This window comes from Sebastes umbrosus, chromosome 4 (assembly GCF_015220745.1).
Source record: "Sebastes umbrosus isolate fSebUmb1 chromosome 4, fSebUmb1.pri, whole genome shotgun sequence".
Taxonomy (NCBI): domain Eukaryota; kingdom Metazoa; phylum Chordata; class Actinopteri; order Perciformes; family Sebastidae; genus Sebastes; species Sebastes umbrosus.
Genome location: NC_051272.1, coordinates 20,984,306 through 21,011,348, shown reverse-complemented (window position 1 = coordinate 21,011,348; position 27,043 = coordinate 20,984,306). Strand labels below are relative to the sequence as shown.

At 41.3% G+C, this 27,043-nt stretch overlaps 4 protein-coding genes across 6 annotated transcripts in view; 1 reads left to right on the top strand and 3 right to left on the bottom strand.

The window, feature by feature from the left end:
• The window catches only part of LOC119486865 (potassium voltage-gated channel subfamily D member 2-like), a 42,003-nt gene extending 38,931 nt beyond the window's left edge, over positions 1-3,072 (top strand). For all 3 annotated transcript variants that reach the window (XM_037767344.1, XM_037767343.1, XM_037767345.1), the window contains one exon: positions 1,555-3,072. In XM_037767344.1, coding sequence (XP_037623272.1) covers positions 1,555-1,732 — 178 coding nt within the window. In that variant the 3' untranslated portion in view covers positions 1,733-3,072. The remainder of the gene's footprint in view (positions 1-1,554) is intronic.
• LOC119486867 (dopamine D2-like receptor) lies at positions 2,878-8,418 on the bottom strand. The gene is made up of 2 exons (XM_037767347.1): positions 5,798-8,418; positions 2,878-3,705 (listed from the first exon to the last, which is right to left on the bottom strand). The coding sequence occupies exons 1-2, from the start codon at positions 7,235-7,237 to the stop codon at positions 3,550-3,552; spliced, it is 1,596 nt and encodes a 531-aa protein (XP_037623275.1). The 5' UTR covers positions 7,238-8,418; the 3' UTR covers positions 2,878-3,549.
• Positions 8,419-10,522: 2,104 nt separating this feature from the next.
• parietopsin lies at positions 10,523-14,594 on the bottom strand. The gene is made up of 3 exons (XM_037767346.1): positions 12,706-14,594; positions 12,306-12,551; positions 10,523-11,807 (listed from the first exon to the last, which is right to left on the bottom strand). Exons 1-3 carry the CDS (start codon positions 12,946-12,948, stop codon positions 11,652-11,654), a joined length of 645 nt encoding a protein of 214 aa, XP_037623274.1. The 5' UTR covers positions 12,949-14,594; the 3' UTR covers positions 10,523-11,651.
• A 1,434-nt stretch (positions 14,595-16,028) lies between these two features.
• nt5dc3 (5'-nucleotidase domain containing 3) lies at positions 16,029-26,797 on the bottom strand. Its single transcript, XM_037766998.1, has 14 exons — positions 26,530-26,797; positions 24,278-24,462; positions 22,935-23,009; positions 22,752-22,807; positions 22,125-22,215; positions 21,903-22,040; positions 21,051-21,111; positions 20,751-20,853; positions 18,895-18,996; positions 18,393-18,474; positions 18,202-18,288; positions 16,712-16,852; positions 16,555-16,619; positions 16,029-16,455 (listed from the first exon to the last, which is right to left on the bottom strand). Exons 1-14 carry the CDS (start codon positions 26,795-26,797, stop codon positions 16,206-16,208), a joined length of 1,704 nt encoding a protein of 567 aa, XP_037622926.1. The 3' UTR covers positions 16,029-16,205.
• Positions 26,798-27,043: the final 246 nt, after the last annotated feature.

The window sequence follows — 27,043 nt, the reverse complement described above, 5'->3', positions numbered from 1 at the left end:
ACCTTTTGTAGATGCATGGTTTTCATTAGACAGCAACAACAAATCATGTGTGATTGTTAAGTGTTGCTTTCAAATTGCATGTGATGGTCTTAAAGGGGAACACCACCTAAATTAAGAATTCCAATATGTTATTTCCATGACCAAGGAAAATTCAATCAATGTGTGTGAACATGAGCTCCTCTCTCTCAAAGCCAGAAACCAGAGAAGTAAGTCTCAAACTTGTGATGTCATAGGGTATAAAATCTGGAGCTGCTCCATAGACGATGAATGGGACACTGATTTTATGGACCCACAGAATGTTTGTTTTCTTTTTCTATACACATATTAGCTTAATTATATTATAGTGTTGTCCGCTGTGAAAAACAAAATGTTCCCATATACTTCCCCTGGGTGCCTGGGTCCCCTCAGTGTTCTCTATAACAATTCTCCCCATTCATTGTCTATGGAGCAGCTCCAGGCGTTATACCCTATGACATCACACATTTGAGTTTTAGCACTCTAGTTTTTGAATTTGGGAGGGCGTTGTTCAAGTTTACTAATATTTTTTACGACTGTCTTAGACCATAGGAATAACATGTATCAATTTTGAAAATGGGCACAGTTCCCTTTAGGGCAATTTCACCCAAGTTATGGAAAACTTTCTTTTTACTTACCTCTACTGGTATCTACAGATAGTTTTGGTTTTATTTCCCCTTCTGAGATTTCTGCTTCTGTGTTTGTGGTGATCAAAGACAAATAGAAAAACAGTAACATGTCCCTCCAGAAACAGACACAGTGTCCCTGTTACTCTGGATAATCCACAGCCACTGCAGTTTCCTGTGGAACTACTTTCTACAAAAAAAATAGATCCTTCTCTAAGTGAAAATAGTTGAACAGCTTGTCCTGTGGAATATCCACTGCAGCTAGCTCACTGTCTAGCCCAACAGGCAACAACAGCTGTCAGTGTGTCAGTGTGCTGACTTGACTATGACTTGCCCCAAACTACGTGATTGTCATAAAGTGGGTCTGTCAGAGGTCAAGGGACCCCTTTGAAAATGGCTATGACAGTTTTTCCTCTCCAAAATGTAGCGTTAGTTTGGAGCGTTAATTAACCTCCTTCTTGATAATATAGTATGACATGGTTGGTACCAATCGATTCCTTACATTTTCTAGTTTCATATCTTCACTCTAGCTTTAAAACTGAGCCCGCTACAACCTAAAAAGAGCAAGTTGCGTTAATGTGTTCAAGAAATTATTGGCGTTAAAACTAATTTGCATTAGATGGGCCACATATTAAAAGAGTTGTATTTAATAGTCAGTCTCAGCCTTTGGTTTCATATGCACAGTCCTCCTATAGAATATATTCTCTTTAGACTCTGACAAAGGTCCACACTGAAAGCTGAGATATATATGACTAATGAGCAACATGAGCCAAAGCTCCTTTATATACTGTATACTCAAACGTGGATATTTCTGCTTTTAAGTTGTTCAGTGCAGGAATAAAGAACTCTGTGTAACACATCCACAAGGTCGAGCCTCTCACCCTCTTTCATCCCGTGTTTCTGTCTTTTACAGCCGCTCCAGCCTGAACGCCAAACTTGACAACACTATGCCCTTGAAATGTGACAAACCTTACATCACCCCTTCCATGGTCAGCCTATCTGCGCCGGTGGTGACCTCATCGGACGGCCACGGCTCCACCACCACCATCGCATACTCTCAGAGCAACATTGTTCGAGTATCTGCCTTGTAGATGTCACGCTTATCTGATCAGCTAACTGGTCTCGAGAAGCACCGGATGCTGAGGAGAGGGACCACCGAGCATCAACCTGCCATAATCTAGAGGGATTATAAGATTAGCAAGAAGTCTGGTTTTTTTTGAAGTAGTGATCTCATCTGATGTCAAACTCTGCATGGGACTAGAATGATGTGGACGGTTGCCTTGGGAATACAAGCGAACCAGCAGATCTTGCTCCATTTAAGCACAGCAGAGCAAGGAAGTGTTGGAGATTGCGTGGTTATCGTTGTTGCCTAAAGAAAAAAACTTTATTTTTGAATATGTAATGTAGTTGTATTTGTGGTCTTCTGATTCAAAGGAGGAAAGGCAGTCATTCCTGATGGCCTCTGATGACAAAGCACACATACTCATTAACCCGAGGGCCATCTTTGTGAATATTAAATCATCTACTTACTCATTAGAAGCACTCACTTCACTCACCACCTGGTTAAATAGATTGTTTTGAAACCCCCCAATTAACTTCTTTCTAATAGTCCCCTCACTGTTGTAAATTCAGGAAACATACATCCACAGGAATGGATAGCTGTTGTGAATATTCATTAACGGACTCATGAACTGGTTGGTGTCAACGCTTGAGGAGTAAAATATACTACACATCCTGACATGTTTGTGAAACGTGCAAGTGAAAACAACAAAATCTGTGTTTGCTTACATATTTGACATTCTGATATGGATCTATGTGGACGCCACTGTTATTAATTAACAATATAGAGAACTATACAGGGTAGATATTAGTTAGGTCACGAGGTAAAACTATAAGTGAACTAATACTAACCCTAATGTGGACGCATAGCATCAACCTGAAACACCATATGAAAGAGTGTTGAACATCAATCCCAATGAGTTGCTCTTAAATTATAAGATTATGCGAGACTTGGTAGATTTCACTGTGTTAAAGGGCCATTTTGTACATTTTTCATATTGTAAATAACTCTGTTAAGACTTTATCAACTGCAATTTGAAGTTCTTATTTCTAGATTTAGTTGACCGTCGTTGGCATACTATTTCTGTCTGTTTACTGGTTGAATTAAGGATTTGCATGCTGTCATTGCAGAATTCTGTTTTATTAATTAAAAGTATGTCTTCTTGTTGGAGGTTTGTCAGTAAAAATGATGGAAGGAAACACAGCGAGGCCGGTATGTTACCATGTAAATTCCGCAACACTTTGCTTTTATTGAAATGCAAATCTTGTCATGGAGTACATATATAAGGGGGTAAGGAAAAGGGACAAATAATCACACATTGTGCATTTGGTGCAGTGGATAGAATAAATACTGTAGCTCTACTGGAACATCCATTAAATGACCCATGTCGTTTTTTTTTTACTAGAACACAATTAGGTGGATTTCATAATGTTTTGCCTGGTTACTCAGAGAGCATCACTAATAAGAGGATGGGATGATAATGAGGTGCTGCTGGAGGACATGTGAGGACCTGAGCGGCCCAGTGGTGGGTCCTGCCTGCAGCGTCTCTGGAGACAGACGAGCAGGCCTCACTGATTGTTTGACAGAGAGCTCAGCAGCGTCCCCCCGCTGAGTCGATCGCGTCGGGTCGGGCAGCTTCTCGCAGCGTGCAGCGCCTCTGCTCTGCAGTTCAGTAAGTGCTCTGTAGTCAGCCTGCAGAAAGTCTAAGATAACTCAGCGGCATATCAAATAATATACCTCCTATAACCAAATAGATGTTTAATTTAGTTCATATTTGAACAATGACAAGACAAGACATTGAACGTTTGGTTTAGTGCCACTCAAAAGTAGTTAGAGGTGGAAATATGATCATTTCCAATTGCATATGGACACAAACTTTCTTTTCAGCCGATAAAACTCTGTCCGAAACTGAGGGTTCACCGCAGCGTATATTATTGGGTCACTCAGAGATGTGATGCAGGCGACAGAGACTGACAGAATCTCCACGTCCCGGATGATTGTTATCTGAAAAAATCATAGAAAATGAAAAGGTGTTAGAGAACATTAGATACAGCCCAGTCACACAGCAGTTTATGAAATAGTCAAGAAATTTAATGTATTGATTTGTGTACATATAGACACGAATTATCAATTTTTTTTCGTGATGTCAGCACAAAATCGATTCGTATGTAATCCACGTAAATGTGAACTGGGAAGTATAAGCATTGGTAGGATGTCGGAGTGAGTGGGTGGGTCAAAAAACACCAGACTTTCACCCAGGAGGCCGTTGTTCATACCCTGTGTGAAACCAGAAGTCAAAGTTGATTTATTTGTCACGTAATTTCCGTACTTAATTTACGGCACTTCTGGAGATATTTTAACCCAAACCGTGACCTTTTCCCAAATCTAACTAAGTAGTTTTTGTCACGTAACTTCCGTACTTAAGTTACACCACTTCCGGTGTCATTTAAACCCAAACCACGATCATTTCTTAAACCTAACTAAGCAGTTTTGTTGCCTAAACCTAACCAAGTCAGTCAATTCCTGAACCTACCTAAGTAGTTTTATTTTGAAAAGACTGGAGTGGAAATTGACATGCGTCATGTGTTGCTGGACATTCGTAGGTAACCGCACTAAAAATACGTTGTTGAAAGTCGTGCTGAGCGTCACGAAAAAAAGGAAATTCGTGTCTAATCAAATAAGAATCAAATAGATTCAATTTATTTCACGACATGCCGTGAGACTGTGTTGTTAGATAAGATGTTGTGTAACAGCTATCAAACTATAGAACAGAGCTTTTAAACCTCGGGTTCAGTGGGATGTATATAATATAATATATATATATATATATAATGTATATACACAAGTTAAAAGCATATCATACTCAAAATTGCATCTTGACATCCTCACAATTTTATAATTTTTGGCATCATGACATTTCTGGGGCCTAAAAGTGAGTTCACAGGCCAGAAACAGTTGAGAGGTCCTGCTACACACTCTACAGTATAAGGCAGTGGTTCTCAATCTGGGGGTTGCGAGATAATTTCAAGAGGTCGCCAGATGGTTGTGGAGAAGAAAATAAAGGAACATATTAAAATATAATAACATATTTTAGCATGGGGATTGGTTTTTACTACGGCTGTCAATATAAAATATTTAATCGGGATTAATTGCCGGATTGTCCATATCCGCACGTTTTTTATCTGTTCAAAATGTACCTTGAATAGAGAATTGTTAAGTATTAATACTCTTATCAACATGGGAGTGGACAAAAATGCTTGCTTTATGAAAATGTATGTATATATTTATTATTGGAAATCAATTAACTACACAAAACAATAACAAATATTGTTCAGAAACCCTCACAGGTACTGCATTTAGCATACAAAACATGTTCAAATCATAACATGGCAAACTGCAGCCCAACAGGCAACAACAGCTGTCAGTGTGTCAGTGTGCTGACTTGACTATGACTTGCCCAAAACTGCATGTGATTATCATAAAGTGGGCATGTCTGTAAAGGGGAGACTCGTGGGTACCCATAGAACCCATTTACATTCACATATCTTGAGGTCAGAGGTCAAGGGACCCCTTTGAAACAGCCATGCCAGTTTTGTCCTCGCCAAAATGACGCATCTTCACTCTAGCCTTAAAACTGAACCCAGTACAACCTCCGTAAGATTGATTGCATTAATACTTTAAAGAAATTAGTGGCGTTAAAACAAATTTGCGTTAACACGTTATTATCACATTAGCTTTGACAGCCCTAGTTTTTACATTATAACATCTTTACTAGTTATATAATTTGCTTTAGAATATAATTTATTGAGTGTGTTTCTGAGAGTCAAAGTGTGCATGCACATGAGTTTCTAACGGGGGATTTTCGGCGGGTGAGGAGGAGAGAAAAAGTCACGGAACGTATCAAAAACCAACAGTACCTGGAGCACATTGGACAACGCCTAGGTGCTAGCTGTTAAAACTAAACAAAATTTGGGGGTTGCGACTCGAAAGGTTGAGAACCACTGGTATACGGCACAATTATGCACCTGCTACAAACATTAACACTTTCTGACATACAAAATGTCAGTAGATGTATCCATACCTCACAAATACTCACCTGTGTATTCTTGTTTCCGTGAACTGCAAAGTTCATCAGGATAGTCGTGAGCAACGGTAGCCAGAATAAGACAAAGGTTATAATTATGTAGCCGGCACGCTTCGCCATTTTACTTTCCCTCTTTTTGCTCGCTCTCTCTTTACCTGCTTTGGAAGGCATCATGCAAACAGCCCCTTCTGCCGCCACATTTTGATTTGTAGCTTCTGTTTCAGGGACGTTATTTGAAACGGGAGGTAATGAGGACACTTGATCTGCTGTAGCAACAGTCAATGTTTCTCCTCCATTGCTGCTCTTAGCTTGTTTTACTTCAATCAGTAAAACAGAAGCGGATTCAGAATTTTCCAACTGTGCAGACGGGGGAACATGGTGGCTGGTTTCTTTCATTTCAGAGGGCGCTTTGTCAATCTTCACTCTCTCTTTGGACTGCTTTTCTGTTTCGAAATTGCCTGACTCCGTCTGCGGCTTTGTGGTTGAGCTCTTAACACCAGCAGCAGCATCTCCATTTGATGGTTTTGCTTCAGCTTTAGTGCCACAGGAGTTGGACTGCTCTGTTTTAAAAGCTTTCTCCTCAGTCTGCGCTGCAACCTGCAATGCAGGAGGGCGAGGTTGTTCTGTTTTCAAGTCAGTTCTCTCTGATGCAACACTTTTGCTCTGGGTCTCGTTCTGCTCTGATTTTCCCTGCCCATTTTCCACGGCTGCTGTTTTTTCTTTCTTCTGCTCATCCTCTGTTTTCTTTGACTGAAGAAAAGTGCCCTTGTCGAATACTTTGCGATTGTGTGATCTCACGAGGGTGAATATGCGAGCGTAGAATCCAATGATAACAGTAAAGCAAGCTGCCCAAAGTGGGAACAACATGTAAAGTCCAAAGGTGTCATAGGAGGAGGATGTCTCTCCTGATAATCCTCTACATCTTACATGCACGGGTGAGTCCTTCACAAATATCAGACAAATAACAGCCACCAGAATAGCCACGACCCATGTGATAGGAATCAGCACCATGATCCGTCTTCGCCTTTGAGTGGTTTGGAAGGGTTTTGCGATGGCCTGGTACCTCTCCGCGCTTATACAGGCCAGTGTCAACATCTGGATGCAGCAGCTGAAGGAGAAAGAGGCCACCTGTGTGTCACAGATCAACTCGTCCATACGTTGTCTTTGGTACACCGTCGTGACGATGATTAGGAGAATGGGGCAGTCGATGACGCACCTCAGAGTGTCTATGACTGCGAGGTTCACCACCAGTGCGTTGTTCGCAGTTTGCAGCGATTTTTGGTGATAAACTGCCAGAATGACAAAAACATTTGCTGCAATCCCCACAGCAGAGGTGATCAACAGGATCAAGCTGTTTGCCACCACAAAGGCGACGTCAGTGTACTCCGTCGGTGTAACGGTGATGTTCCCAGAGTCCCGTGCAGGTGTAGGCAGGTAGTTGTGTATCTTCATTCTCTCTACGCCGCCCCAACATACTGTAAGCCTGCTGCGCTTGTTGGCAAGGGGTTCTCCACTGAGTGAATAATATTAATGGGTGAACCTGTAGCTTGGACAAGTATCCGCCCTTTTCATTATCACTCCACTGCAGCAGCAGGTCACCTGGGAGTCCTCGCTGTTCACATTCATTAAAGACTGTGCTGTGTATTCACAGTACAGACAACTGGAAAAAAAAAAGGGATGGTTGTTAATTGAAAAGTATTTGCGTCACTATTGTGTCAGTCCTGATGTACAACTTTAAAAATGCTCGGAGCAGAAATGCAATAATGATGATGGCACTGTGATGCATGGGATAGTGAACAGCTGTCCATTTCATTTAATGCAGTACAGTACCTCATGAAGGTTAAAAGCTTTGCGTTAAATACGCCAGATGGATGACTTGGGAGTTCTTGAATTGGCTCAGGAAATAAAGAGAGCCATGCTGCTGGATTATAGCATGACATTGTGTAATCCTGTTTAGAGATAAAGTGTGAAATGCTCTTTGCTTCAAAATGTGCAAGCTTATGGACTACGCCAAATCTGGGATTAGATCAACACAATAAATGTTCCTATTAGACTGATCAGATGTCTGTCAAAAACACCACGTAGATACAAACTGGAAGTTCTGGGAGATAAACTGTGGTGAAACACAAAAACATTCTGAACAAATAACCATAAATATTTTAGGACGCCATAAACTGAGGCAACTTGCTGAAATAGAAATGACGAGACAAAGGAGTAGGCGCTAATGAAACATGCTTTACTTAGAAACAGATTCCCATTTACAATATTTACATCAAGCGTGCCAAACGAGTGGGAGGGAGCAGGACAAAATAAGCTGCAAAACAATAAATCACCCAGACTATTTTTTAACAGCAAACTAATCAAAAAGGGCCTAACTTTTTTACAAAAGACTATTCAAAAACATTACACCACGGTACCCACCACTAAACTAGTGTATGTGCAATAATAGAAATCACTTATATCATATTCAGAAAGTATTCAGACCCCTTGAACTTTTTCACATTTTGTTATGTTGCAGTTTAAAGGTCCAGTGTGTAACATCTGGTGGCAAATGGTGCTCTCTAGAGCTGTTGTAAGAGTAGCGTAGGTCATTTGGAGAGTAATAGAGGCAGTGTGTAGAGTGTACTAGGAAAGTGAGTGTTGAAGCAAGAGAGAGAGAGAGCGGCTAATGGGGGCAGTTAGTTTAGCTTTGAGAATATCAAGTGAATGTACAGTGGAAGTTGCAGTTTGTGCAGAAATAATAAGACCAACAGAGGTTTCCTGAGTCTTGTTTCCCGGCAGCTGAGTGGAGTGACGGGGGTTAACTCCGGAGCGAGTAACGTTATCGACTCCGGACCAAGCAGGAAAAGTTAACACAGTGTTTGGTTTGTCCGTTCTGGGCTACTGTAGAAACATGACGGCCGGTTCCGTGAAGAGGACCCGCTCCCTATGTAGATATAAATAGCTAAAACACAACGAGTCATATTTTCAGGTGATTATACACTAAAGAAAACACTCTTATTAATATTATATTCCATTTCTGCCAACAGATCCCCTAAATGTGACACACTGGTCCTTTAAATTAATTAATTATCTTATCAATATTAACTCAATACCCGATAATGACAGAGCAAAAACAGGATTTTTTTTCACATTTATTCAAAAGAAAAAAAGTGAATTTAGTGTTTAGCTATGACACTTGAAAAGTAGCTCAGGTGTCTCCAATTTCTCTTGATCATCTCTGAGATGTTTCTACACCATGATTGGAGTCCACCTGTGGAGAATTCACCTGATTGGACATGATGACTATGAGCTGAGGATGCATACCAGGCCATGAGGTGGAAGGAGCTGCCTGCAGAGCTCAGAGACAGGATAGTGTCGAGGCACAGATCTGGGGACGGCTGCAAACATATATCTGCTGCATTGAAAGTTCCCATGAGCCCGTTTAATGCTTAAATGGATCGGAGGAGAAAAGCCTTGTTAAGAGAGGTGACCAAGAAGCCAATGGTCACTCTGGCTGAGTTCCAGAGATCCTGAGTGGAGATGAGAGAAATTTCCAGAGGGCCAACCAGAACTGCAACTCTCTATTGATCTTGGCTTCATGGCAGAGTGGGCAAATTGAAGCCTCTCCTCAGTGAAAGATGCATGAAAGTCTGCTTGGAGATTGCCAAAAAAAAAAGCCCCTAAAGGACTCTCAGACAGAGAAACAAGAAGTTGGCTGTTTGGAATCCATTCTAACCGTCATGTCTGGAGGAAATCAGGTAGATGAGATATATGTTTTGTCAGTTTTTGGAAAAATAAGGCTAGATTGTCAGATTATTGCAAAGTTTTATTGTGAAAAGTTACTGAACTGAATCATGGTTTCATACATATAATCAAATCACTGCTCCCAAAAACAAACATATGAACCAATTTAAAAAAAAAAAAACATATCAATGAAATAAAGAAAATCAATAAATAACCCCCTTAGATCAAATCACCAACTATTGAAGAGTGAATCAAACCCTCAGCCAAAAATTATCATCATAATGACTCACTCAAAAGTTAAAACTCTCTTTTATTGTGTCCTTGTACTTCATCTTTATTCAGTGATTCATATCAATCTTCATTTGTGGTGACTCGGTGTTGGCTCAGGCGTGTAAGACACAATGTTTGAATCGGGCTCAGAGACTTTGTCATTATGTCATCCTTTTCTGAACCCTCTGAACTGTCTATAAAAATGTATAAATAAATACAAATAAGAAACTGACAAATCACAGAGTAGGCCAACCAAGAAAAATGAAAGTATTTTACTGCCTGACTGAATTCCCATTGTTAAAGAGGACATTTTATGCTAATTTTCAGGTGCATACTTATATTTTGGGTTTCTACTAGAACATGTTTACATGCTTTAATGTTAAAAAAACGCTTTACTTTTCTCATACCGGCTGTGCTGCAGCACCTCTTTTCAACCTCTGTCTGAAACGCTCTGTTTGAGCTCCTGCCTCCCCTCCCCCTGCTCTGATTGGTCAGCTGGCCCTCTGTTGTGATTGGTCAATCGAACCAAACCTTTGTACTCTGCTCCAGCTTCGCTCTAACTAGCTTTGTTTGAGGACGTGCCAAACTAGCTGCTAGGCAGGTATTATGCAAACGTGTTACTTGGTGACATCACCCGTTACGGAAAAGGTGGGACTTCAAGCGAGGCGTTTCAGGCTGTTCAGGAGCAGTGTTTCTGTGGGGGAGAGTAACTCCCTTTGGCGTGGACTTTGTAACTTTGCAGACCTTTCACATGCACAAAAAACACCCTAAAGGAAAGGGAGAAAGCACAAAAGCCTAATAGGTCCCCTTTAAAACCTACACAAGGTGAAATGCATAGCACGCTCGCTAAACAAGTGCACCCAAATTTCCCATTTGTTTTTTATTTTGTGGGTATTGCAGAACTGATTTATATTCATTGTTATTCTTGTGTATTAGGCCAGCTGAACAATCTGAGAGAGAGCATATTATGTTGCTTTGGCAGCGTCCTTGCAACTGATAAATAGTTGTGTAATAGAGTAAATCCTGTATTCACACAGGTGCTTATAAGTGAATATTATGTCTGTATACACTGCAGCAATCTAATGGTATGTGTTTTGTGCAGCAGGCTTACGGGAAGTGTGTGAGGTGGCAAAAGGCAAGACTTGGCTGGCTATTGTTGACATTGATTTAATTTATTTCCATAACACTATTACAAGGGTAGAGGTGCTGTGCAGTATGTGTATAACTCACATAAAATCTGAGTATTTGTTCCCACAAAAGGCAGACAGAATGAATTACCCAACACCCCCAAAAGAGTTGAACATCTAACTGACTTTCAGAAAGGAGGAAGTATCTTTTCACACAACATGAAAACAGATCAAGTGCATTTTAGTTATGAACAAAAATTCAGGCGTCAAAGGTCACTTCCTCACAGGCTCTCTTTCTCTGCAGTCCGGCTGTATTTGACTTCCTTATAATACTTATACTGTATATCTATATGCAGAATCTCCTTTCTTTTTGGCTAGTTCCCCGCATGCATACAGTACACACCTGCAAACATCAGTATGAAATAGGGAACAGTTTATTGATCTAAACAAATCACAGAAATAAAACCAAATACAATAACTACAGGAACACCTTGCAATATAATGCAATTCAATAAAATACCAAAACAACTTTTTTTCTCGGGTGTATTGGATTGCATTACTGTGTTTCATGAGGTTTTCCTCCTATTTTGTCCGCCTCCTCAAAATCAGCCATCAGTCTCTGATCTGAGTGTTCTCACTGAGCTGAAGACCTCTCTGAGAGACATGGGCCTGTACATGTGCAGCTCTGCGTCCTTGATGAGGCACCGATAAACACTGACAACCATGTTTTTTGCTGGAGAAGGTCACAGAGGCAACACCTTGCTGTGTAAGTTGACATTCCTGCTAAAGGAAGTCAGTCGGCTTCTCCGGTTGAAGGAGCGCATGTTGATGCTGACAGCAGTGGGCGCATGGGGGATGTAGAGGCCGCACGTCAGCACTTCCAGAGCGGCGTCACGGAACTGTTGGACATGAAAACACATTTAGGAGAGCATCAATTTCACATGCAATTCAAATAGTTTTTTTTCTTGTGCATATATCTCTGTGCACAGACTGCCTGAGGCAGGGCAGGGATGAAAGAAATAAAAAAAAAGGCACCAGCTACATGCGATGGGGCACCAGCGCGCAGAAAGTTTTCTAACATGTAGGGCAGCCTATATGGCACTGCATCATGTTTTCTCAATTTTAAGGCCATCCTAGAGAGCAACATTATCATGCTTTCTCCACTGGAAGGACATCCTGGAGGGCAATTCATCGTGTTTTCTCTACTGGAAGGACACCATAGAGGGCAAATCATCGTGTTTTCTCTACTGGAAGGGCACCCTAGGGGGCATTTCATTGCGTTTTCTCTACTGGAAGGGCACCCTAGAGGGCACTTCATAACGTTTTCTCTACTGGAAGGACACCCTAGAGGGCACTTCATCGCATTTTCCCAGCAGATATACGCTTTAGCTGCTTACCTGCTTGTTGGATAGGAAGTAGATGATGGGGTTATAGACAGGGCTGGTCTTGGCAAAGTACATGGGCATGGTAGCGACCAGTGGAGGGATGTAGAGCTCTGGATCCACGACTACCACCACTGACAGCACCGTGTAGGGCAGCCAGCAAACAAAAAAAGCTATCATCATGGCCAGGACCATACTGATGGCGTGATCATTCTCCTTCTGCCTGGAACGCCCACCCTGCAGCTCAACACTCCTGTTCAGCTACGAGTAAAAAGGAAACGTGACACCCATTAATAGCTGCTCGTTTTAGTCTGTAGGTGGTAAATTGCAAACAGATGAGGATGGGGTATGAATTTTAAATCTAGATCTAATGGTGTGTAATAGATACAATATACAGCAGCCATTATGGGCCCACCTTATCCATGGATGTGAGCACTCTGGAGTAGCAGTAGATGATGACTGCAACAGGGAAAATGAAGCAGAGGAGTGTGTAGAGGATGAGGTAGCTATAGTTGCTCCACGATCTCTCCTCCCAGGCCAGAGAGCAGGAGGTCTGGACTCCCTCGGGTCCGTATGAGCTCCAGCCGAATAATGGAGCCACCGCCCAGAACAAGCAGAAGATCCAGACGAGTAACAGCCCGACGACGCTTCTCCGCATGCTCAACTTGAGACCATCTCTGGGGTTGCACACCACGTTGTAACGCTCGTAGGCAAGCAGGGTCAGAGTGCAGAGAGACACCAGACCTAGGACAGAAAAATAAATACATCTTAGCTCAAGGTCCACTTATGTTTTCTAGAGCTTTTTACTACATCACATGGTTGTTCTCAGAGAATAAAGTTTGCTCAGTTGTCATATAGAGAGTATCTCCATAACAAGTGAGCAAACTCCATTCTCTGAGAAGACCATGAAATGTTGTTGAAAGCTAGAAAAAGCTACTAAGTTTATGTTGAATTACAGTTTGTGTCTAAAGTCAAGAATTAACTTCAAGTCAGAAGAACAAATTTGGAAGTAAACATGACATTTGCAAAGATCCGTTAACAGTAGAGACATTTTCAAAAAGCATCAAAAAGACACCAACAAAATATAAATATGTTTGTAAAGCCACAATACATTCTGAGACGAAGTGAAGTGACAAAATAGGATCAATATTTTAGCTTTACAACTGTGTGCATTGTGTTTTGCAATGACGGACCTCCAGGCGCAGAGAAAACAAAATTTCTCTCCAAAAGTCTATACAACACAACAACTCTGCTTACCGAAATAATTGACTGCAAATCCTTGAAACACGCAGACTGAATGGCCGAGGAAGAAAGAGCCGTGGTAGTTGGTGATGGTGACGATCAGGGAGCCGCAGAGGCCTATCATGAGGTCAGACACGGCCAGGCTGAGGATGAAAACGTTCATGGGCTGCAGGAGAGACGGATTCCTCAGCAACACGGTGATGACGAGACCGTTGTTGAAGACTGTTAACACTGTGTTGATGAACATGAGGAAAGAAAGTATACTGTAGCCCACCCGAGGGAAGATGGTGGGCGTGATAGTCACCACCTCGGCGTGGATGGATGGAGGATGGGAGCCGGAGCTGTTGATGTCCATGGTGCCTAAATGAAGTCCAGCTTTGGTGAAACTACTGTGAGGCCACAGACTGAATCTGCTCAGCTCAGGACACAGCAGCGTCACCGATCTTATCATTTCTGATCCCTGTTAAATCACTCGGCTTGGCTTGTTTTCCAAGAACTCAGATTGTGCACCTGCCTGATGGAAAGCCCCAGATGCAATATGGGAAATTGGTCCGTAACACGATTTGAATGGATTAATCCAATAAACCCCAAACTATAATGGTAATTGGAAAGTTGAGGGATATTAAGGAGGGATGAATTAGTCCTGAAAATTAATTTTCAAATTATGAATTTCTTCCTTTAGTTGTTTATACAGTTAATAGAAAAAGAAAAAAAAAAGAGCAATTACATAACAATTACCCAACCATATCAATTTGCTTTAAATTCATGATATATATACGCACTTGGCACAGATAATTATGGCATTTCCATTTTAATTAAACAGCGAAATAAAAACACATATTTTAAACTACAGAAACACTTAAAAACCACAAGATCCTGGTTGTGGCATCTGTTTTTTTACAATTCCCTTTTTTTTCCAGATGAAATATCAAATATATTCTTCTCATTCCAGCACGTGTGAAAACATTTCACGCATTTTCTGCAGAAGTGTAAAAACCTGTGAAACTCAATGCTGCCTTAAGCAGATCAAAAAGCAACACTCGTGCTAAATATAGCAACGACGCTCTATTTTTTTCCTGACAAATATGAACATTTCTCACGTGCTATAATGAGACATACAGGCTGTGTTGTGTGGAACAGGTTCACACAATTAAATACAAAGAGCTCAGAGCATAAATGTGCAGCGTGTATCACAATGTGCAGCTCAACATGAAATGATGCAAAATTGGAATAGCTTGAATACCATAGAATATATTAGGCTATTACAAAAATATACCCATTGCAGTAATGTGGAAAAGAGCTTAAGGCAACAGAGTTTGTAATGTAAATGTGTGTAACGTGAGTATTCCCAGTTCACTGACAGTCTCTTTTAGTTTTACAGCTGCAAAGGACAGAAAAAAACAACGGTAATCTTTAGACAGAGTGTGCAATTCATACTATAGAGATCCATGATAGGCATGATGTGTGACTGCCCCCTATTGTCCAGACTGTGGAAATACAGCATCTTTGCATAGTTTCTCACTACCCCGCTCTCTCATACACACACAAACAGTCATGTTTCTGTCACTTCAGAGGACATTACATTGACTTACATTCATTTTCTGGAGACTTACCCTAACCCTAACCTTAACCCAAACCCAACATTAAACTTCTTCACCCTAAAATATAATGATTTACATGATTTGGGACGTGCATTTTGTTCCCAAAAGGAAGGCGAGTCCCCACAATGTGACTGTGTAAACAAATTTATGTCCGCAAAACATGATTTATACACACCCGCCCACACACACACACACACACACACACACACACAAACCTAAAACAATCAGTGCATTCAATGTTTAAAATTCTGTGTGATAAAAATGTAAAATACAAGGTATCTGTGTTTTAAACAAAAACATCAAAATGCTTATTCAGTCATGTATCATTTTGCTTAAAAACCACTAAATCCGCTTGTCCTCTTTAGACTGAATTCTTTGACAGGAAGTACGTAACTAAGTACTTTAAAGCTTGAGATACATAAAAACTTTACGTGATTGTTACCAGGTATACATATCTTAAAGGTACAGTTTGTAGGATTTGGCGGCATCTAGTGGTGTGGTTGCAAATTGCAACTGAGTAGCCCCTTCCCAAGACTGCAGTAAAGTTAGCCGGCGAGTGCAAAACCGTGGTAACGCCGTTCACCTCGCTCAGAGGCCAACCTCACCATAATAACACTACTTTAGGAGCAACGGATGTCCGACAGAGGAACCACGGTTTTGCACTCTGCGGCTCACGTTGTCACAGTTTCACAAGCGTGTCGGAGAACTACGGTGGCCTTCAGGTAACGAAAAAAAGAAAAGGCTCTCTAGAGCCAGGGTTTGGTTTGTCCGTTCTGGGCTACTCTAGAAACATGGTGGAGCAACATGATGGACTCCGTGAAAAGGACCCGCTCCCTATGTAGATATGAAGGGCTCATTCTAAGCTAGTGAAAACACAATTCTTAGTTTCAGGTGATTATACACTTATGACAACATAATTATGAATATTATATTCCATTTCTGCTAATAGATCCCCCGAAATGTTACACACTGTTCCTTTAAAATGTGGCATGCATCTTCTAAAATGCCATATCTAAAAACAAATAATTAGGTCAGCAATGGAGATCATCCAGTCCCAGTCATTATTCTCTTTCTAATCGGAGTCTGCTTCTGGCCTACTGAGTTGTGAGGAGTCTCTGTATTCGGGGCAGAAGGGGGACTCGTGCTGCAGGGGAGTACGGCGAGGGAAGAAGGTGTGCTGGAAGTCGTAGTTGAGCAGGCAGCTGATGGAGGCCATGTAGATGTCAGCAAAACGTGAGAGTCGGCGTGAGAAGTAGGTGGGGTTGTGGTACGTCCGGAAGAGACTCCCAAACTGAGCGTTGAAGATGTCCTTCGTCTGGGACCTGCCATGAAAACCAATTCACGCCATCAAGATGAGGTTGGATCAGTTCTAGTAAATGATCAAAACTGTGCTTTGTTGCCAAAGTAATTATCTCTATTACCTCATGCCTTCTCTCTCTCTGATCCACTCGTCGACGACCACTTGAGAGGCTGGATCCCTGTGTACCTTTTTGGGAGCAGTGCAAAGATGTCAAACACACAAATTTCAAGATGGAGGCAAAAAGAGAAAGACACATGTTTTCATAAAAGTCTCCTGACCTGCATCTGTTCGATGAGTCCAGTCAGTGCCTGTAACCAGGCCATCAAATGCATGTACTGCTCCGTGTTCATGATCTTGATCTCCTTCCTGAGCTCAGGGATGATGGCGCCGGTCCTCCAGCCATGTTTCAGAGTCAGATCCTGCAAAACAAAGGACCCGTTGGTGTTAGTGTCTTGAGTCATGTTTTTACATGCAGGAATTAAAGGTGCAGTGTGTAGGATCTGGCGGCGTCTAGCGGTAACTTAAACTCCTCCTGTGTTGGAGAGCTACGGTAGCTGATGCAAAAACGTGAATGGCCCCATCTTGAGCCAGTTTTTGTAAGAGTAGTGTAGGTCATTTGGAGAATGGCAGAGGTAGTGTGTGTGAACAAGTGAGCTAGTGGAGCAGAAGACGAAGTGAACGTAGAGTGGAAGTTGCAATTTGTGCAGAAATAAATGCTGCAGCTCCTCAAGACCAACAGAGCTTTCCCGTGTCTTGAGGAGCTTTGTTTGAGGGTGTGCCAAACTAGCCGCTAGGCAGGTTTTATGCAAATATGTTACTTGGTGACATCACCACGTTACGGAGGAAAAGGCGGGACTTCAAGCAAGGCGTTTCAGGCAGTTTGGGAGCAGTGTTACTGTGGGAGAGAGCAACTCCCTTTGGCATGGACGTTGTAACTTTGCAGACCTTTTACATGCACAAAAAACTATATAACACACTAAAGGAAAGGGAGAAAGCACAATAGGTCCTCTTTAATAAAACTGCAGAAATAACATATTGCTCCATCCCTCCCTCCCCTGTAACTCCTTAGTAACTCAGAGATGCTTATTATGCTCTGTGTCTACCTGCAGTAACGATCTCATCCTATACAGCCAGAGAGGCAGACTGTAACTCCATGTTTCTAAATAAGCAGATGTTTGACAGCTGGCTCCCTGTCACCAGAGAGGCATTATGCCAAAGATGTAAACTCTGTATCTCATTATCATCATTTACAGCTGATCAGACACTCATATATCCAAGGCATTATAACTCATTGTGACGCAGTAAAAAAAAATGATGCTAGTTTGTTTGTTTGGCGCAGATGAGGTGCAGGTTGCTAGGTTACAGGTATAAAAAAGTAAATAAAGTGCAGTGATACTCACTACAGTAGAGTTGGTAGGTGTGATATATCAGGAGACACTCATTAAAATGCCTGTCAACCAAACCCAATGCAGAGCTGCAGTAACTGTGAAGAATTACATTCTCAGCTCAGTTATTTTAGTATCTTTGTTCTGTTTCAAGTGTTAGCTCAGTATCTCATTATGTGCTTCTTCAAACAGACCGTTCAGATTCAGACTGTTGCATATAAAGATTAACTCAGTCAGCCCTTTAAATTCAGGAGAAACACAATTATTTTAAATGGAGCGTGGTCAAAGCAGGGTTCCACTCTTTGTTCATAATATCTCATAATACAGTATTTTGTGTGGCTATAATGAGCCATTTGTTGTAAATATGGCTGGATGCTGCTTACTGCCAAGTCACTGTAGATGTGATCCCCGAAGTAGAGCACTTTGGATCCTCTCCAGCCGGTGAGTCTCAGGAACTCATAAAGGTTTCCCTACAGTGATCAAACACACACGTTAAATAAAATCGACGGTGTATTTTATGTGTTTAAGTGTATCCAGGAGATGTTTTTCAGGAATATTAAACTGGCATGAACACCTGTTTGTAGATCTTTCCTTTTTCCAACTTGTGAATCCTGTCCCACAGCAATGCACCTTTGTCTGTGACTCGCCTGAAAGGTCTAAGGGAAAAATACACAAAGACAAATTTTACCCAATATTGGCAGCTCCCAAACAAACATGCATCTACGCACATACAAGTAGTGAACGAGTTCTACTGGGGCTTTTCTCATTTCTCGATTTTGTGCCTCCTCGTCTCGTCGCTCCTCTGGCTTGTGACCCGGAAATCGATCTCCGTGGCAAGGAAGTCTCATTTGTTAAATGCCTATTGCCTCGACTCCTCTGTCCTTGCGTCTCTTCCTCGCATCTCCCGTGGGCGGGACTAAGACACGAGGAGAGGAGGTGAGGAAAGGAATCGAGGATGTACAAAACTGGGAAATGAGAAAGATCTACTGGTGGCAGGGTGGCCCAGTTTGGCCCCTAGTGGGATAAAAGAGGCACCGCATGGACATAGTATGAGCTGCAGACACAAACACACTTACTTTCTCCTGTCGTTGAAGAAACCAGGTTTGTCAGCCTGAACGATCACAATATCAAACAGGTCCTGCCAGTCCTTCCCTACGATGTAGTTCATTCCTCGGTCCCTGAGAAAGATAAAGATTCACCTTGTCAGCAACATCTTAAGTTTCATCATGAGGGTTAGTGTAACTAACACTTGAGCTGAGTGCTCAGCGATACACCAGCGATACAACATCCATCTCGTACTACTGTGTGTTAGTGTGACTTTAAATAAAACTCATTGAAACTGCCATGTTACTATCAACCTGGCATGTTTGCTGCAAAAAAAAAAAGGAATAGAGCACATCCAACCCCAGCTGGGTACAGGTGCAGGACAAACTACAATTACCGCCTACCCATCAAGTTGCAGTGTACGTCCATGTCTGTCTAAAATGCATCACTTCATCATGTTATCCTATTAGACATTTGTCATAATGTGAAGTTGCTATAATTAGCACATGAATTCTCGTGTTACAGCGGGTTCACATAGGGAACAGAAGTGCAAGTCTCTGCGCTGCTCCTCTTCTGTTTACTATAGAGCTCTCGCTCTCTCTGTGTCTGTCTGCTTGTGTGTAGTGTGTCTGCTCCTCTCTCTTGCTCTCTGTTTATACACAACTGACAAATGTGCGGAATAAGTACATAATTTAAAACCCACAATCACAAACAGCAGTGACACTCGGTTATTTCTAATAAATATAGTGGATGGATTTTGAAATGTGATTGGGGGGGAGAGACTGGGAGGGAATCAAAACCCCGAGAGAACAGCAGGGAGAGAGGGGAGGGAATTAGGTTAGTGGGATTAATGTTTTATCATCTCATCAGAATCAGATCATTTATACCACATAAAATATATCATTTATATCGTTTATAGTAGATTATCAGTGTGTTTTCTTGCCAGATTTGCTCGCGGTACGAGGAGAAAATAGACCAGATGCCGAAAATATCGCTGACGGTAGCAACCCGGCTGCGGAGCTCAATGGTGCGGCGCGTCCTATGTGAACAGCCCAACTGATTAACATGGGCATTGAAAGGACGTGGGCAGCGCTTCGCGGCTTATGTGAACCCACCGTTATGGCAAAAAATGATTTTTGAGAGGTCACAGTGACCTCGCAAAAAATGATTTTTTCACAGTAACCTTTGACCACCAAAATCGAATCAGTTCATCCTCGAGTCAAAGAGGAATTTGTTCTCGTGATATCACGAGTGTAGGACAGATGTGAGGTCACAGTGACCTTTGACCATCAAAATGACGTTTGTGCCATATTTGAAGAAATCCCCTCTAGGCGTTCCTGAGATATCGCGTTCACTAGAATGGTGTGTACGGACAGACAACCCAAAAACATAATGTCTCTGGCCTCGGCTGTTTCTGTGGGAGGCATAAAATCAACAGGAGAGGCTGGGGATCATAGATAGATATTAAACATGTATGAATAATATGGATCCAGGAGGACGTCAAGGTCGAAACATTGTCAAAAACTTGGGAATTTCTGTGTGCGGACAGCCTCTCCTTTTCCTTTGATCCATGTTTGGTGCTGTGATGACTGAATGTAATAAACTATTAAATCAAGGACACAGATTTAATGTTTTTGGGCTGTGGAAGCCTTTTGAGGTTGGATATGCAGAGCTAGTCATTTTGTGCAATCAAGCCTGACTTCAAAAGAGCTTCAATGACTTACAGTGAATTACTGGCGGACGGATGGAGAACCCTTTGATGTGCGGTTGCCTATCTACAAAAGTTAAGGTATTACACAGTGGCATCATTAAACATTAGCACACCAATACAAGGCCGTTTTAATTAATCACTGCAACAACCACTTGCGCTCTGTTTGCTCACACTTACACAAAGTCAAATGGGCTGTTGGTAATGAGGAACATCTTTTTTCCGTGCTCTGACAGCTTCTTGAGCACAGCGTGGCTTTGCTCGCCGTAGCAAATGTATTTCCCTGGAAAATGAGAAAACAAGAGAGAGGGTGGGGTGGGGTGGTGTTGATATAATTTACACAGACAAAACTCTGCTTCATATTTATATATCACAGCTTCATTATTTCTGAATTAATTGTTTATGTCTTGGCACTCAGATGTGGCTGTATATTTCTTTTACATTAGCTCAAACAAAGAAATATAAATCGAAGGGCATTACCAATATCTGCCTCCACGGCTCGGTACATAATGCCCTTGACGTGGACGTCTCTAATGGCTTCCTGTGAAGAGGCAAAAGCAAAGCCAGGAAGTCATAATGTTAGCATTCAGCTCCAGTAGCAACACTTTGCTCTGTATATAAATGGTCGACTTGGAAGCACAAAGAAAGTGCATCTCTGAATACAAATTAAATATGAAGAAAGCAGAGTTTAGTTGCTTTGGTGACAAAATGAGAAAGTTTCCACCACACTTTTAAAAGTGTCACCTGTGCTTTTGAATCAGCGATTTAGTAAATAGTGTGTGAAGTTGCACATTTAAGGGCAAATTTAAAGGAAGTTTATCATATACAAAGATTATTTGATGAAGTCAAAAGGAAAAGCAAGCAAAAAAACAGAGTTAATGCTGAATAATAAATCATGCTTGGCAGGAAAAAAAAAAAATATTAAGCAGGGTGTCCTTGAAAAGATATGAGAAGCACTCGTGGAACTGAGAGCGCGTGCGTGAGGGCTTTTAATGACAGCGATCTGTCAAAAACGCTGCAGTGTCACACAGAATAGACAGGACCAACATGACAGCTGCCCTCAGAGGGAGAACGCAGCGCTGGTTTCTGTCGCCGCTCTCCCTCTGAAGCAGCAGAGCCACCAGAGAACAGACGCAGATGGCTGGAGGCGGGCCCGCTCCACTAAAATTAGACGCCGGTTTCCAGAGCTAAAATTAAGATGGGACTGTATGGCTGGAGTATCACAGCATGTACAAACACGTAAATACATTAACACTTATGTGCATGTGGTTGGATTTAATGTCTTTACACACACTCTATCAAAGATGGTGGAATAATAACAAGATAGTTCACCTTTACGTCTTTGTAAAGATGCACTGGCTCGTAGTCGATGTTGTGCCTCATGAAGAAGTCGTTGACGCAGGACAGGAGGGTCATCTCAGGCAGGGAGAATATGTCCATGAACTGTTTCATGGTGTGGCCATGGGAACTCTGCAGGACAGTGATTAACGTAATTATATTCTCTTGTTTTTATTACTGTCTTGTCACAGATGAGAGAGAGGAAATGATCCTCACCTTGCCATAGAAGTCGCTCATGTTCTCTAGAGGTACGTGACAACCATCATACATGGCAATTACTTCCTCATCGGGGACTGGATGAAGACCCCTGTAGAAGAAATGCAAAATATTAAAACCTTAGACAATAATATATTCATACTGTGACATTTGTAGCATGTGCAATCACCTAAAAGTGAAGATAAAGTACAGAAAGTCTGAAATGTTGAATGACTGCCTTTAACTGTCTAAATCTGTAGCCTGATGAGAAAAGCACGTTATACTCACACAGACTTGTGTGAATTTCACATTTTTCAGTGTATTATTTATTCCCTAATGCTAGGGCTGTCACGATATCAGATAAAATAATAATAATAATAATAACGCTATCAGTCAAATTCATCTTTAACTTTGTTTACTGTGCGTTTTGTCTCTTTTTCGGCAAATAAATTACACACAATATACGAGTGTAGGGAGATGGAGAGAGAGTCTGTAACCATTTTTTTTTTTTTATTTACAAAATGATTTAAGAGGCACTGGATTGTTTCCACAATATTATCATATGTGTATTATTAACATTATATCAATATTTCATTTTTAAATCCTACCCACTACCCTGATGTTAGATGTAACACAGTGCACATGTACCTGTATACAGTTCCCAACTGGATGTAGTGAAAAGCATCTATCTTCATCAGCAGCGCCTGTTTCAAATCAGTAAATATTTCCACAAAAAAATGATCATGAATAAACACTGAGCTTATGGTATAATCAGTGCAAAATATAAAACAATTGTCAGTTTTTGAGTTAGATAAGCAAAGAGCGTCTCACCTTCTGAACATCATAGTGAAGTCCTCTGACAGCAAAATTAGGAATATACTCATAATTTCGCAGACCCTCTGGATACTAATATAAAAGAAAAGAAAACAGGGCATTAGATCTACTAAATCTTAAAACAATTGAGCAATGGAGTATATCACAAGGCTGATCCATAATCTACCTATGTAGGTATAAGCGGTGCTTGACGGTGCAACACAGTTGTAGCCCAGGTGATTATTCTGTGTATTACGGCTGCAACTAATGATTATTTTCATTGTTGATTAATCTGTCAAATATTTTTTGGATTAATCGATTAGTTGTTTGGTTTATAAAATGTCAGAAAATGGTGAAAAATTTCGATCAGTGTTTCCCAAAGCCCAAGATGACTTCCTCAAATGTCTTGTTTTGTCCACAACTCAAAGATATGCAGTTTACTGTCATGGAGGAGTAAAGAAACCAAAAAATATTCACATTTAAGAAGCTGGAATCAGAGAACTTTTGCTTTTTTTTCTTAAAAAAGCTTAAACCGATTAATCGATTATCAAAATAGTTGGCAATTAATTTAATAGTTGACAACTAATGGATTAATCGTTGCAGCTCTACTGTGTATCATCACTAAAGCTCTCCAACTTGTGGCGGCAGTAGCTCAGCAGAGGGTCCTTGATTCAAGTCCCGCTTGGACCAAGTACAAAGTGTGGACTGGTAACTGGAGAGGTGCCAGTTCGCTTCCTGGGCACTACCGAGATTGAGCAAGACACCAGACACATTATGTAAAGGTCCTGTTTGTGCATATGTCTGTGAAAAAATAGAATTTGCCCTCGAGGGATCGATAAAGTATACCTTCCTTCCTGATCTTATTTGCATATGACATATTCTTAAAGGTACAGTGTGAAGGATTTAGTGGCATCGAGTGGTGAGGAACTGAATACCCCACCGCTCACTCCTCCCCTTTCCAAGCATGTCAGAGCACTACGGTGGCCTTCAGTTAACATAAAAACACGAAAGTCTCTCTCTAGAGCCAGTGCTTGCGTTTGTCCGTTCTGTGCTACTGTAGAAACATGGCGGACTCTGTGAAGAGGACCCACTCCCTAGGTAGATATGAAGGGCTCATTCTAAGCTAACGAAAACACAACGATTCTTCAGGTGATTATACACTAATGAAAACATAGTTATGATTATTATATTCCATTTCTGCTAATAGATCCCCCCTAATGTCACACACTGTTTCTTTAAAGACAAACAGGAAAACAGGTGATTCTTTATGGGCCTGTTCTGTGTTTTGTTCAATTAGTTCACGAACAAGTCTGTATCTGGCAAAATAAATATGTTTGAAGTGCCAAGTCAATCAAACACACCCTGTGGTTAGTGATGAGAATGTCCCGGGCTATGTTGAAGATGAGGGTGTGGAGGTTCCTGGAGTAGAACGCCAGGGTGTAGTCATAGTCAAAGCCGTAGACCTCCGTGTCTCGTAGGCTCATCTCGTTGTTGGCAAAGATGGTGTCAGGGTTGACTGAGCTGGTGGAAATGGTTGAGATCAAGTCTGAGAGGAGAGAAACACGCATGAGGTTATTCTGCAGTTCCCTTCCCTTGGCCTCTGACCTCAAGATATGTGGATGAAAATGGGTTCTATGGGTACCCACGAGTCTCCCCTTTACAGACATACCCACTTTATGATAATCACATGCAGTTTAGGGGCAAGTCATAGTCAAGTCAGCACACTGACGCACTGACAGCTGTTGTTGCCTGTTGGGCTGCAGTTTGCTATGTTATGATTTGAGTATATTTTTTATGCTAAATGCAGTACCTGTGAGGGTTTCTGGACAATATTTGTCATTGTTTTGTGTTGTTAATTGATTTCCAATAATAAATATATACATACATTTGCATAAATCAAGCATATTTGCTCACTCTCATGTTGATTAGAGTATTAAATACTTGACAAATCTCCCTTTAAGGTACATTTTGAACACATAAAAAACGTGCGGATATGGACAATCCGGCGATTAATCACGATTAAATATTTAAAATTACTAAATAACTTTCTAATGAATGTAAGTATTCATGGTGTATACGTATGATGTGTCTGGAGTCCCGTCAATTCCTGGTCCACTTACCAGATACACGTATTAAATATGTATAATCCCAGAAAGGACACATTATATAGCGCTACTGTAAAGTACAAGTTTTCTCTTTCTCTAGCATTAAAAGACAAAGATTCTCTAAGACATGTTGCCACTTATGGAAGCCAAAAATAGATGAAATCTTTTTGTTTTCTTTAAAAAGAAGATTTAAAACAATAAAAAAAGAATCGAAAGTTTTAACTATTTAGGACACTTGTTTTAATTGACCTAATATCTCGTAATTTTTTGCCTTAAAAAGTCCAAAGTTTGACTGTAGCTTCTCATTCTGAGTACTGGCATGTTAGATTTCTGCCCAACTACTGTTATTTATGTCTCAGTAACACCAATCCTTTAGTGAACAGGCTATATTTATCTATAATGTAGTTGTAAATATTGCAAAAAAAGGACTGTTTCCTGCTCAAACAAGCCTGAGGAGGCAAATATGTGGAGCTGTGTGAGGTTAATTTGCTTCACTTGTTGCTACCACCTCCATAATCCTCTGTCCATAAATAAAACTATGCAGAGCCAAGTAGATTTGTAGGTAAATCTTGAATTGTATTATATTTGAAAGGTGTTGTTTTGTCCACCCCCCTGTCTGTCTGTGTTAAACAACTATCATAGCCCATAGCAGGGGTCTGCAACCTGCGGCTCCGGAGCCACATGCGGCTCTTTAGCTTCTGTCCAGTAAAATGGAAATGAATAACTGTTTTTTGTTTGCATTTTCATTTGTATTTATCATTGTTGTAGATCTATGGTATGACTGAGTATTAGGGCCACATTGAGGGGAAAAAAATAAATCTGAGCTTTCAAGAATAGAGTCATAATATTACGAGAATAAAGTCATAATATTATAAAGTAGTAATTTTACGTGTTATTTTCTTTTTTTTCTCATTAAGTTATGACTTTATTCTTGTAATATTACGACTTTCTTTCTCCTAAAGTTATGACTTTATTCTTGTAATATTACGACTTTCTTTCTCCTAAAGTTATGACTTTATTCTTGTAATATTACGACTTTCTTTCTCCTAAAGTTATGACTTTATTCTCGTAATATTCTGACTTTATTCTGGAAATCTCAGATGTTTTTCCCTCAATGTGGCCCTAATTCTCCGTAGTACATTTGCACGTTGGCCCTCACTGCATTAGACTTATATACTATATACTTAGACTATAAACTGTGTTACCTTCATCACAATGCTCAAATGTTTTGCGGCTCAAGACAGATTTGTTTTGGGGTTTTTTTTGCCTATAATGTCTCTTTTGATAGTAAAGCTGTCTGACCCCTGACCTATAGCTACAATGTATCATCCCCACCATAACATGTGCAGGTCTGGACGTGTTGCTAATGTGAGGCTGCAGAGCTGGTTAGTTGCTGTAAACATTGGTCATAACAGGGTCATTATAAGGCAACAACAGCTCTGCAGCAGTGCTGTGTGTGATTGAATGGATGCTGCTGCTGTGTGTTATTATTATAACAGAGTCCATACCTTCAGTCTGCTTCTTGGTCTCATTGTAGACAGACCACAGCCTCTCTGTGATCTCCTGACCGCCTGACGAGCAGCTGCGACGCACAGATGCTGCGTAGTTTGGAGCTCCTGGTTGGTGTGACAACAGCAGTTGACCGACTCCCGGGGCAACCGCACCGACATTCTGTTTCCATGAGAACGTCCGGTGCTGTAGACTCCGTAGCAACACGTTACTCAACATCTTGTCCGTGTGCTTCAGAAGAGACAGAGGCAAAGACAAGGGCGCCATGGCTGTGTTGTCTGGGTGGCAGCAGCCCGTGTGTAGGTCGAGGTGGTGGACTCTCCCTCATGCAGTTCAGATCTCGGGCTCTTCTTCTGTCAAACCGTCCCAGCCCTGCCTGCTGGATGGGTGCTGTTCACGTCACTTCCGTGTTTGGCAACGACACCAGACAAGCAGCCAATCAGAGGCTGGTGCGTCTGGAGTTCAGTCACTTCCTGCTGTGCACTGAACAGCTGCGAAATGTTACCAGATAGA